Source organism: Hippichthys cyanospilos, chromosome 20 (assembly GCF_059441005.1).
Source record: "Hippichthys cyanospilos isolate Australia breed blue-spotted pipefish chromosome 20, RoL_Hcya_1.0, whole genome shotgun sequence".
Lineage (NCBI taxonomy): Eukaryota > Metazoa > Chordata > Actinopteri > Syngnathiformes > Syngnathidae > Hippichthys > Hippichthys cyanospilos.
In genome coordinates this window covers 8127924-8140381 of record NC_142388.1, presented here as the reverse complement: position 1 = coordinate 8140381, position 12458 = coordinate 8127924, and the positions used below count along the sequence as shown (strand labels likewise).

General features: G+C 37.8%; 1 protein-coding gene across 4 annotated transcripts; it reads left to right on the top strand.

Annotated features, from left to right (window-relative positions):
* The first annotated feature begins 675 nt into the window (after window positions 1-675).
* taf1a (TATA box binding protein (TBP)-associated factor, RNA polymerase I, A) lies at window positions 676-11056 on the top strand. 4 transcript variants are annotated; one of them, XR_015863890.1, is made up of 13 exons: window positions 676-822; window positions 1111-1297; window positions 1449-1612; window positions 1714-1827; window positions 1914-2112; window positions 2539-2660; window positions 2777-2935; window positions 3043-3109; window positions 3207-3330; window positions 3427-3581; window positions 4156-4194; window positions 9665-9887; window positions 10723-11056. XR_015863890.1 is itself a non-coding variant. In XM_088404133.1 (13 exons), the coding sequence occupies exons 4-13, from the start codon at window positions 1514-1516 to the stop codon at window positions 5622-5624; spliced, it is 1152 nt and encodes a 383-aa protein (XP_088260259.1). In that variant the 5' UTR covers window positions 676-822; window positions 1111-1139; window positions 1208-1297; window positions 1449-1513; the 3' UTR covers window positions 5625-7189. The 4 variants fall into 4 exon arrangements, 3 of the variants coding, with proteins under 3 accessions (XP_088260259.1, XP_088260256.1, XP_088260257.1); XM_088404133.1 differs by lacking the exons at window positions 9665-9887; window positions 10723-11056 and adding an exon at window positions 5551-7189 and having other exon boundaries at window positions 1111-1139; window positions 1208-1297; XM_088404130.1 differs by lacking the exons at window positions 9665-9887; window positions 10723-11056 and adding an exon at window positions 5551-7186.
* The last annotated feature ends 1402 nt before the right edge of the window (window positions 11057-12458 follow it).

Sequence of the window (12458 nt, the reverse complement as noted above, 5' to 3'; positions counted from 1 at the left end):
TTGGATTCTTCGATTGCTCATATCGAAGTCGATGGCGCCTTTGTGATTCCCCATGTCACCTCACGAACATGAGATTTTCCACGTTACTTCATTTGCATAAATTAAATAGATGCTGCTGCACGTTGGACAAGCTCACGCTTTTGAACTTGCCAGCAGACATTGCACAATGCTATCTATGCATGCAAACGACAAAATATGGGAGCTTGTACAGGATGGACAATGACAGGGTGGGAATTTCACTTGGTATCACTTAACTACTGGTTAGTTGCACGGGGACATACGCCACAATCACACAAATCCAAAGAAACTGAATATGATAAATGGAAGGAAATACATTTTAAACAGCACAAATAACTAGATAACACCATAGTGTTATCATTGTACATTTCCATGATGAATAGGTAATTTTGATGAGTACCCCAAAAGTACGTTGTTGTGGGAATGGCCCATTTGTGGGAAACACACTGCTGGCATTGGGGCGATAACAAGCAACCTCTGCAGCGTCTAATTGCAGCTTCTTTTTCTGCTCATGTTCTTTTTTTTCAACAACGTGAACAAATACAGAGCATGTGTTGCAGAATAAAAACATCGAACTGCACCGCAGTTATGCAATGGAGCATTTGCCACAACTACCTCTTCTAAATTTGACCAGTAGAGGGGAGTACTCTTCTCTGTGACAAACGACAGCACACATTAGAAGAAGAATATTCTCATGTGTGGTGAACGTTTCATGTGGATCTGTGTTTTTATTTTTCAACAACGATACTAACGTCAAACTTTTTAGTTTCGCGTCAAAGAACCTGTTGTTCGAAGAGCAGACAGGTAGAAGCCAATCCCAGCAGAACTAAAATCGTTTGCCAGTCAAAAACTTTAATTTTCATTCGTTAATCTGCGAAAATGAAAGAAAGCTACAGAAAACACAGCTAACAAGTATTGTACGCATTGTATGCAATACACGTACATATTTCTGTCTGCCAGATTTGTTATTAGCGTGTTCACAATGTCGCAAATAAAATGTCTTCAATATTTATGAGAAAAAAAGAATGTCAAAGCTATTACTTTGTCACGTTGACCAAATTGTCGTCGATTCATGTATAATTCAACCCTCAGGTGGAAGCACTGCAAGCTTGTGATTAAAGGTATCGATCAACAAAAACCGTCGCGCTTTCAATGGACGACCTGGAAAACGAGCTTGGTCTTCCTGCAGAGTTAGGTGATAACGTTTCACCAGAGAAGACAAGATGGACAAAAACACTGAAAAATTCAAAGCTTCCACTGCCAGAGCCATTCATTGTAGGTGAGTATGTGTGATCAGAAGGCTTTTTCTTTTTATAAGTGCAGTACGTTGAGACTTTTCAGATGCCTGTTTGGATCTTAATAGGTTCTACTCCTGTACCTTCCGTGTTGGTGGATATTGCAACAAAATGACTATTTCCTTGGAATTTCAGAGACGCCTAAAGAAACAGACTTTCATCGGACCACAAGACTTTGTCTCGAGAGAATAAGAGAAGCTATGCTGCATCACAGATGGCAGGAGGCTGCAGAGTATATGGCGTGCTATCCCCAAATGTTAGAGGACACCACTGCTGGCTGTGGAACACACTACGTAGAGGTGCATTTCTGTTTCATTAAGACCTTGAGGACATAAACTAACAAAAAAGATGGGACTAACTTTCAAAAGATGATCAGTAATGAAGGATGTTTGCTTTTCAGATTATTTGGAGACTCGCCATTGAAATCCTTCATCATCACCCTAACTCAAAAATGGACGACTATAACATAATCTATGAGCGAATGAAACATTCAGGAGTTAAACATTACCTGATGGTACCTTAACACCATCATCGTGTGCTTGCATCATTCCACCAAAACTTTGCACTGGCCTGTAATTGTCTACATCTTCACATTTCTAGATCTGTTTGGAACATTCCTTCCACCTGCTTCTCCATGGCCAGATCGAGAATGCAAAGCGTCACCTCACTTTGGCTGAAAGCTGGCGGTATGGTAAAGAGTCAACAGAGAATTCGCAGAAGACTAAATTGATCCAGGCCTACAGGAGTTTGCTCGATTACATTATCTGGTGCGAAAAGAAAAATGCACTCTGCAACACGGGTAAGGTGACACTGCTTAACATGTATTATTTAGTTGGAACATATGGTTGGCATGTACCAGCTAAAAGGATCTGGGCTCAAATGAGCTGCCACGTTCAGTTACATATGTTATACAATGCATCTTTATTTTTGTAGCGCTTTCACAGAAGGTAGAGCTGCAAGACAGCGTTTTCAAAGAATAAAAGTAAATAAATAAAAAACCAACAATAATAAGCCAGAACGCAATACGTTTTTGTTTGAAGCACTTGTGGCTAAAAGAGGGGAGATGGGAATTTTTTTAATGGATTTACATTAAGTCACACAAATGGACATGCTGCTTTCGTTCGCTGATATAACACTGCCACCTACAGGCTAAATTTTGTACACACAACTGGACTTTTTTTTTTTTTTTTCAAAGCTAGTCATCAGTTGCTTTTTTATTTTCCAGGTTTTACAAATCCTGTAAGCAACGAAGAACTGCACCATTACTTCAGACAGGCTTCAGTAAATCTGAAGGAGGTTTTCAAACATCCTGGTGTATGGGATTCCTTCATACTGAGTTACGTTGAGGTAAACAAATGCCATCTATATTTCTAATTTGATTCAGATATCCTCAGTGGCAGTCATGCATTTTGCGATTGTAAATATTAAATGTGGTCCTTTTCACTTAAACCTTTTTTTGGCAGATGCTTGAATTCTATGATGCTCAGGAGGAAGCAAAAGGTGTCTTGGAAGATTATGCATATGACAGCACGTTTCCCACAAATCCAAACGCACATGTCTATCTGTATCAGTACTTGGAGAGACATAACGCATCAGCAAGGAAACTGATGAAAGTTCTAAAGGTATAGTTAATGTGCCACATTGTGAACAAATATTTTTTTAATCGGGTAGTCTTACGCAAGTTTAAGATGTTAATTTTTTCTACAAATCTTCTTTCCTCATTAAATAGGTCCTCCATTCTTTAGTTCCAAGCCATGAGCTAATGTTAGACTACATTTCCTTTCTGCTTCTCTCAGGTATTTTGACATGATTCTCATATTCCCATAACTGATATTATGTATATTGATGTGTTTGTGCATAGCATAAAATATGATGCCACAATTATTTCATCAGACAAAACTGGAGACATCAACATGGCTCTTGAAGTTGTGCTTGACATGCTTGACTATGCCTGCTGGAGGACAAGCATGGATGCGTGGAAATGTTTAAGAGACGTTATTGACAAACTACAGTTACAGTATGTCACCGTTCAAATGATGTTCAAATCATTTATGCCAATAGAGTTGTGTCATTATGGGCTTCATTTGTAATTATTGTGTGTGTGTCAAAACAGTGACGACTGGAAAGAGGTTGTTGCAGAGAAGATGGCAGCGAGAAAAGAATGGTGGGCCGCACTGCACTTTACCAAGTTCCATGCTACCGAGGATGCCGAACAAAGACCCAAACTCATGGAGGTGAAGGCGTCACTCACCAAGATCCTCTTTCCAGGTGAGATTGCCATGGTGGTGTAACATTTTAATTTTAAATGCTATCACAATTAAATGATTCACTGTCATTGATGATGATGGACGTCAAAAATCAATTTTTATTAGGCTGGCCGTGAATAAGTTAACTGCTGTTGACAGGCATACTATTCTAAAATCCATTTAAACGAGGCTTGCTGTTTGTAAATTTATGAAAATGTCTTCTCGTGAAATCATGGAATATCAGTCATGTGACTACCAATCACTTGATTTATTATTTATTTCCCTCGCAGTGGGAAACAAGAGTCTAATGTATCATTAAATATAGATTGAAACATTTCCATGTAGCAGAATGTAACGCACAGTATGCAATATGTACTTGGACCTGTGTTGTTTTTTTTCGTATGATTAGCCATCTTTGCGGTCAAAAATAATTTTCCTTGGGAAATCAAAACCGGATAATTAATACAAAATACACCTATCTGTATTAAAAAGGAATACACTTTTGAGGGAAAAATGAGATTCAAACTTGAAAATGTCTTTGAGTATTTGAGAACAAATTTTACATTATATTTTTCCTGTTATCTTTGTACTTCCAGAATTGGCGCTCACATACCCTGATGGACAAATAATCAGTGGTGAGAGAACCTGAAGACCCCCCCCAAACATTATTTTCATTGACTAATTTGTTTTGGGTGTTTTGGAGCAGAAAAAAAAAAAAAAAAGTAGTACCTACTTTGTCCACAAAGTCGCGCTCTAGCACTGTATACTTTGGTTGAATATGCAGTTTAGACAACCACGTTTTCTGGACAGAAAGCACTTTTAGCTCTAAGCCAGCCCTCATGGGTATTTTATGGTTTTTGTAGCATTTTGTTGGAAGTCTCCCTGTCCTCGGTTGACTTTTGCTGCACCGCTGGTGCTACAATTTGGCATTTACGCACCCAACACACACAGACTGGGTTAGCTCTGTTGTCATGAAAGATTACTCAACCGGCACAGACCTCACAACAACCTAGTGAGCTTTAATTTTGAGAAGCATGACTGATTGTTGACAGACCCATGTGTGTAGGACAATAGAAGCCATAAACAATGTCAAATGAAAGAGAGCTTTGAAATTGTGGTTCAGTGGCACCAGTATAAGCGCTAATATTTAGCGCGCACAATAAATTATGTTCAGTATATCCTAGGCTAATGTCATCTTTTGTAGTCTACAAAACTATTTCTGTAAGTCGTCGTATGACAACATGAGACATGGCGCTTCCATCTTTATGTTGACTCCTTTGGCTCCTTTGCACCAAAGCGTGAAATAAATTCTGCATGGAGCAGCATGCCAATTTAATAAATGAAAGTGTTTTGTAATGATTCTGCTTACTTGAATCCGCTTGCCACATTGTTGGCTGTGCAGCATGTGTGTGTTGGTGTGTGTTTGTGTGTGTACTGCTTTGCAGTCATTACATAAACCAAAAAGCCCAAAGCACTTGCCTGACCATAGAAGCAGCTGCTGAAGAGATCTGGAGGAGGCAAGTCGCATGTCATCTAAAAACCGGAACTCCACAAACAGTCACCACTCGACATTGTGCTGGACTAACCAATTTCAATTAACATTTACAATTCATTTTTAGATTGTGAATAAACAAATATAACATTGTCAGTTAAGCCTACATATTACAGTTACCTACATATTATGGTCCCCAAATATCCCTCAAATTTTGCCAGTACAAGCACTGAACACATGAATATTATTGGTGACCTCATGACATTTGTTAACACCTCCAGCTATTTTTTGTAGAAATCCGAAATGTCAGTCTTTTCGGGGCATTAGACTGGAGGTTCTGCAGAATTGTTTTTAACAATCACAGCAGGTTTCAAGGTGACCGATAAAAAAATTGTGATGAGAAATATGTTTAATTCATTGCTGAGCCTAGAAAGGCACCGCATATTTCTTTGTAGTTCGAGTTTGACATTAATTGAATTTCCCCTTCCCCTCCTTACAGTTCCAACTCATCTTCCCAACAGGAAAAAAAAAAAAGACAGACATCAGTTTGTACTCAGGGTCCTGCTTGGCTAGGCTCAGTGGATTTCTAACCTGAAATTCAGACAGTGACAGCACAACTTCTCGGCTGCTGCACAGCGTTTCAAGTCCTTGTACGTTAAGGGTGTTAAAGGAGATGTGGAGGGTGAAAAGCTCTTAATTCAGCTTTGCATCTGGGGGTTTAACGTACTGATGTGCTTGGCAGTGCTGCAGTCTACAGAGGCCAACCGGTTCAAGGAAAACATTAGGCTGCAGCCAGAATTTTCAAAACGACACAAGATCAAACCAGCAAGCGAAAACCCATCAAGTCAGAATTGAAGAGAATCAAAATTTAGTCTTATAATTACATTGCTTTGTTGCAATTATTCCACGCGTGATGGTGTATTCCCAAAAGGATCGCCTATTTTGAACAGTTTAACTGAAAGCTTTCAACGCACTGAGTACTGGCAGATGCTAAGACAAAATTGCTTGAGGGGAGACATGTCTTTTGGAACTTTTGGGAGGGGGAGAGAAAAAAAAAAAAAGATTCCCAAAATATCCCCAGTACTGTGAAGTTGAAAGTTGACAACTGCAAAAGCTTTGTTCTCTGTGAGCAAAAAAATACCTTTAAATAATGTAGTGGGAGAATAACGACAGAGCTGATTTCTGGGGAGCTCAGCTTTGGGTGGTCTAGGCTTAGTTTTTTTTTTTTTCCCCCATGCTCTATACTGGCTAGCATTTCTCTGATGGAGGTATGAGTATCCTGGGGTACCTGAATGCATTTCAGATTTTTTATTTGATTTTTTTACAAGGTTTCTAACGGTATCCGTAAATGAAATTTCATTATTTGTACTGTCATGACAGGAGCAAAACAGTTTTCTTTTCAAGCTAAGAGCAAATTATTTGGAACATAAAGCAGCTTACTGATATTTCAGAGTTTATTTTATATATTGGTGACACCATTTTCCTGCAGAAATGTTTCATGATGTTTTATGATTTATCTGGAGATGCGTAATAAAATACAGATACAAAAACCACTAAAATATCCTTTGAAAGGTTAAAAAAGCAGGCACGGTTGACACAACACCCTGTGTTGCTTTTTTTTTTTGTTGTTGGTTTATTTCTTTTTAAAATGTGCTGCTTACTTGGCAGAAAACATTTCACAGGGGGTACATCAGTGAAAAAAAGGATGAGAATCATTGCTTTTGGCTATTCTGTGAAACACTTATAAGTCCTCTCAGAATTGGCCAAATGTTTCGTTGAACATAGCCTGATCAGTAATAAAAGTTTTAAGATGGGAACAATTTGACCCTTGAATCGAGTAATGTGTTTGTATTTCCTTTATTCCTCACGGGAATCGCGTTTTCGGCAATCCGAACAAATTGGGTGTGGTAACCAGACCGGATTGTGTATCGTAAAGTTCTTATGGAGTGCTTCTCAATTTGGGGTATGTGAAGACACTGCAGGGATCCGAAAAAATGTTTGAAAAGTAGTATTTATAAGTCCCCCTAACAAAAATACTTAGATTAGAGGGTACATGACTGAAAAAAAATCTCAGAAGTTATCTTGTAGTGAAAAAGCTTGAAAACCACTTTTTCTAATGTACCAAAATGCACAGACCTTCACAAGCACAATGCAACTTTAGTATGCTAGCTAGCTGGAACATGCGCAGGAACTACCTATTACTACTATATTGTTGACTACTTAAACTAAACATTCCAATTTTTGTAAGAGCTCTTAAAAGTGTTTTGCGGGCCATTATTGATTCTACACTACTAAACTTGACCTTGAAGTTAAATACTGAAGATTAGCGGTCACAAAATTACGCCTGCTCACAGCAGAGTGGACAAACGCTGCAGTGCTGCGCATTAGTCAAGTGACTGAAAAGCAAAGTCCCTGAGCCAAAAACGTTCACCTAAAGCTTAGGGATGTAATTGATTGCATTCCAGGGTGTGATAAGTGGCAATCCAGATCTTGTGATTGTGCTTCAAACTCCGTGAATGTACAAAATAGAGCACATGATTTAAAAATTGAAGAAGGAAGGAGAAGAGAATTCTAGGCCGATATGAATTATTAAGATTCTGCGCACATCCGGATTGGTTCAACACCTTTAGTTTAAGTTTGTTGAATTGAATTAAAAAAAGAAAAAAACAGTTAAAAAAAAAAACGCTTCAGATATCGCCTCAGTCTGCATGGGGCACTCCAGCTTTCTGCAACATTCTGGCTTCAATCATTTCTATTGCACATAAAAAAATCATTTTGTATGAAATACTGTATGTTTCCCCCTTGTTACCTAGCTACCATTATATACACCCACTGTCACCGTACCTTTCCGGTACTTCGGGTTAAGCATATGTGTGACCTGACCCTTGTGGTAAGAGCGAGGAAACTTGAATGGTTGGAAAATGTTATAAAGCCGCATGTATTTTGCATCAATGTAAGAGTGGTTTTTACCTCTTTTTCCGTTCATGTTTTTTTTTTTTTACTGTAAACTCTACATTTGCCATGATATTCAAATGCTTCTCTGCTCCATGACGTATTGGTAATCTAGTATGACTGATAACGCAGGAAGGCATTTTCTAAGAATTATTTTTAATCCCTGCAGAAAAAAAAGGCTTAATTGATTTGTGATCATTGTTTTTTTTTAACTAAGGCTGCATTTAAAGGGAATGTCAAATCTAAATATTTCTTGACAGTAATATGTTCGATGCACCCCCACTAGTCCAACTATAGTCATCTGATCAATATTGCATCTGTGGAATATGAATTACTGTAATACCCGAAATATAAAACACAGCCTTAATTTTGGAATCAAATTCTGGTATTTTCTATGAGTATGAGATGCACCAACACTTTAGAAACAATGTCAAAACTATAGCAAAACAGAATAAGTTTAATCTTTTGTCAACTATTCATATTTTCTTGTTCATATCCATAAGTTATATATTTGTTGCGTGTTAGGTTAAACGTGTTTCAGATTTCACACATTGTGAAACCGTTCATCAGTTTTATTTGATCGTCAAACAAATCAATGTTGTTTTTTCTGATGGTTGATTCATCATCATGCGTTCTTTAATTAAAATGTTTCAGCTTCTTAACAGCAAATATTCTCCAATTTCTGTTCTCTACGACAGTTAACTGGCCATCTCTTTTTTTTTTTAAAAATCAAAACACGTGCTTTTACTTTGAAATACAATAATCAAAATGCTTCTCATTTATACAGGCCAAACTAGTTACAGAAGCATAAATAATTTTTAATTTACTACCTCGTCAGTTTTTATTGGTTTTAAATAGTCTCCCATTTTCAAATAAAGGGTTGGATATTCAATTTTTATTCATACAATTCCCTGATTATTGATCAAATAATCAACGAATTAATCATTTATTAAAATTATTGTTAGTTGTAGTCCTAAACAATAATAATCAGAATGTCTTGTTCAGACTAGTAGTACAGTATTTTATTGTAATTTTTTGACTTGTCTTCCACTTAAAAACAATCTTCTGACTGTACAATATATATGGAAATTGTTGAGATGATGGAACCAGTGTTTCGATTACTACGATGACCCGAAAAGAGATTAGAAAACCATCAGTGTTGTTTTTAAGATAAAAGAGAAATGAAATTTACGGCTGGATAATTAGCAGCCGCAGATTTAGATTCTGGGGAAAATGTACAGCATCTGAATTAAAAAAAAAAAAAAAACGAAAGAGGAACTTACTCATTATTTAGTGTGGCAGAATGCAAAATAACCGAGCACCTGTTGCTTTTTGATAAAAGCTCAACTAAATTCGAGTCGATTGCAGAGCCACCAACAAGCTTTTCAGTGAATCTGTCTAATGGTCAGTTTTCATTGCCTGACCTCAATCAAAACGCCGGTCTTTTGTGCCCGCTTTGGTCTACGCTAGCTTTTAAATGTGCTGTTTGTGTTTCTTTGTCCTGACGTGTAGCTAGTGGTGCGTTAGGTCAGATTAACAAATGTTAAGGCCGGTGGCGGTCTGAATGACAGCATTAACCAAAGGACAATGGGAAGCAGGGAACAAAGGCCTTTCACGACCTGTCTGACAGCTTGTAACGTTGATGTCATCCTCTGACTCAGGGTGTTGCCGCCGTCTCTGTCGCACCGGACCCTCGGATGGATGACATCACCAAGTGACACACATCTCTCCGTTTATCTTTGCTTTTTTTTTTTTTAATTCCTCAACCTTTCTTGTTTCAGGAATGACCTCATTAGCTTTCATGTGTTGCAGGCTTCTGTCACAAAAAGAAATGCATTGACCAAGGAGACTCAGGAAAAAAAAAAAAAGATAAAAGGGAAATGGGTAGGTCATGTGATCAAGACTTTTTTTTGCAAGATTATAATCTTGATGGAAGGTTTAACACTTGTGGCATTGTGACAAATGATGAAAATTGCTTTGTTTTTTTATGATATAAAAGAATCAATGAAGAAAAAAACCACTAGGGAGCTGAAATTTCCAGCAGATGATTAAAACTGCAAAAAAATGCAACTATTCTGACATTTCTATGCGATTGTAGCTGGACGTGCAAGATTTTGTGTGCAAAAATAATCATTGTCCAAATTTTGGACCATGTAAAACCATTATATATATATTTTTTTAGATGCATTTTAATTGGATTTATGACATTGATTTTCCTGCCATTTTTGCAACATTCCGTTGAGCGATGGTCAAACTATGTTAGCAAACAGAAAATTCTTTGTTGACTTGTGTTTCACCTCGAGACAATAGGTGGCGGTAGAGACCAGTTAATGACTACGCCTTAAAGTGTCACCATTTTTCAATTTTTTTTGTGGGTGACTTTAAAAAAAAGTCAATCAGTCAAAAAAATGTTGAAATTAAAAATGCTCATTTTAATTTTTATTGATGATCAGTTTGCTTTCATACAAGATTAAAGACATTTGTGACCATTTTCTGTCAAAAGGCCGAAATTCTGAGCGGAAAATTAATTAGTTGTCAATCAATTCATTATTGCACCTCCTACACAAAAACATTTACTACAATTAAAAGGGTGAGCCAGAACTTAGTTGCTGAATTAATTTTGCCTGCAGTTTGAGACAAATTAAAAGTACCAGTATGTAGTTTCAGAGCCATATAAGGAAACTTAACTACTTCTCTCCCCCTTTGTATGCATGACTAGCAAAGTGTTCTTCATGTGTGAATTCAGCGGACTGACATTTGAACGCAACCCTAATGGCAGCCCAACACGTGATGGCCGTCACGCTGACTGGAAATGACAAGGATCAACCCAAGATGTGCACTTGAGGGAATGATGGAGCATGATAGCGGTCCTTTATACACTCACACAGAACGTTTGCCTGCATGATACTAAATCCAATTTGTGCTGGGTCAAAGCAGTATGGAAATGACTTTTTACTCTTTTTATGGAGAGATCATAATGTTTGGCAGTTTGATTTTTTTTTTTTTTTGCGAATAAATGCTGGTGGCTTTCAGTGAAGAAGAATATTTACTGGTGAACGGCTGAAATAAAGAGGCCTTAGATCATTTTAAATGAACTCATTCAATGCCGGGGACGTGTTTTCACGTTTTTTTAAGAGTCCCGGCATTCAATTCCAAATATGATCGATTTAATACTTAAGTATCTGGAAATTAATGTCCTTAATCAACTTAAGTATCGATTTAATAGTAAAGTACCTGGGATTGAATGTCCGGATTCTTAAAAACGTGAAAAAACGTCCCTGGCATTTAATGACTTGAATGAGGTCTCAAAACGCTGATGAAAAACGATAATCGATTAGTTGCCGACTGTTCGATTAACTTTTGTAGCTCTAATTTGACAATAGTTGTGAGGTTACGGACGTCAGGCAGAAAAAAAGCCCGCTCAGTTACTGTCATATTTATGATGGAACAATAGTGCTATAATTACTGTATTTCTTTACTATTGTGTTAGTGCGGTTCAGTGGTAGATGCACATTCTAACTAATGCCATATGAAAGGAATCCTCGCATAAACAAAGAATCCTCTGTATCACTATGTACTTCTTAAAACTGTTTGTTGCTTTTGTAACCTTTTCTGAACTCGACGAACTCAAAAAGATTTGATTCAGAGGCACTTTGCTAAATGTCGGAACACTCGTTATTCACAGAAGGCTTTTATTTGTGCCATTCCGTGCACCTGCTGTCCTCCTCTATCCTCCATCTCTGTCATAGCAAGTGAAGCGTTTCACATTTCTGACAGCTTGTGTTGAATTTTCTAGGGAGTTAGCCTGAGCAGAACAAACACAAGAGCTGCAGAGACAGCAGAACAAGACCGAAGACAGCCTATCAAAGTCACTGAATCGCGCGGACGTTTTGGGCTGCGTGAGTGTTGCCGTACTTCTGGAGTATGTTGTTAATTCTGCAATAATAGCGCTGTAGAGATAGACCTATGGCGAGGCCGGGTCACGGCCCCTCGTGGGACAGTCCCACGCTCCAACGCAGACGTGTAGCAGGTGACCCCCTGTCCTAGAAACGGTTGCTATTTACACGCGATTAACAACGGCTGCTCGGGGTGTCATTGTTATTTATATTTAAGCTGCGTGTTTGTGTCAGAGGTAGAAGGCGGCTAGTAATTTCTGATAAGCCGCTCCATCGGAGCGCTTTTAAATCAGCGATACAGTTTTGGGGTTTATAAAGACATACGCTAGTGTTATCAAGTGTTGAATAATTTCAGTACGACAGAAGAAACTAAAACAGTGGAATCATAGATGATGAAACTTCCTGTTTTCAGTATGCTTGTTTTTTCCATACAATTCGATCACTGTGTTATTTATGTTTTGTTTAATGCATAACAAATGATGTCACAAGGCTTTGATAAAAATTACACTGCGGTAAAGGATAAAAGAGCTAATCGTTCTTATAAAATGTGTGAGCGATT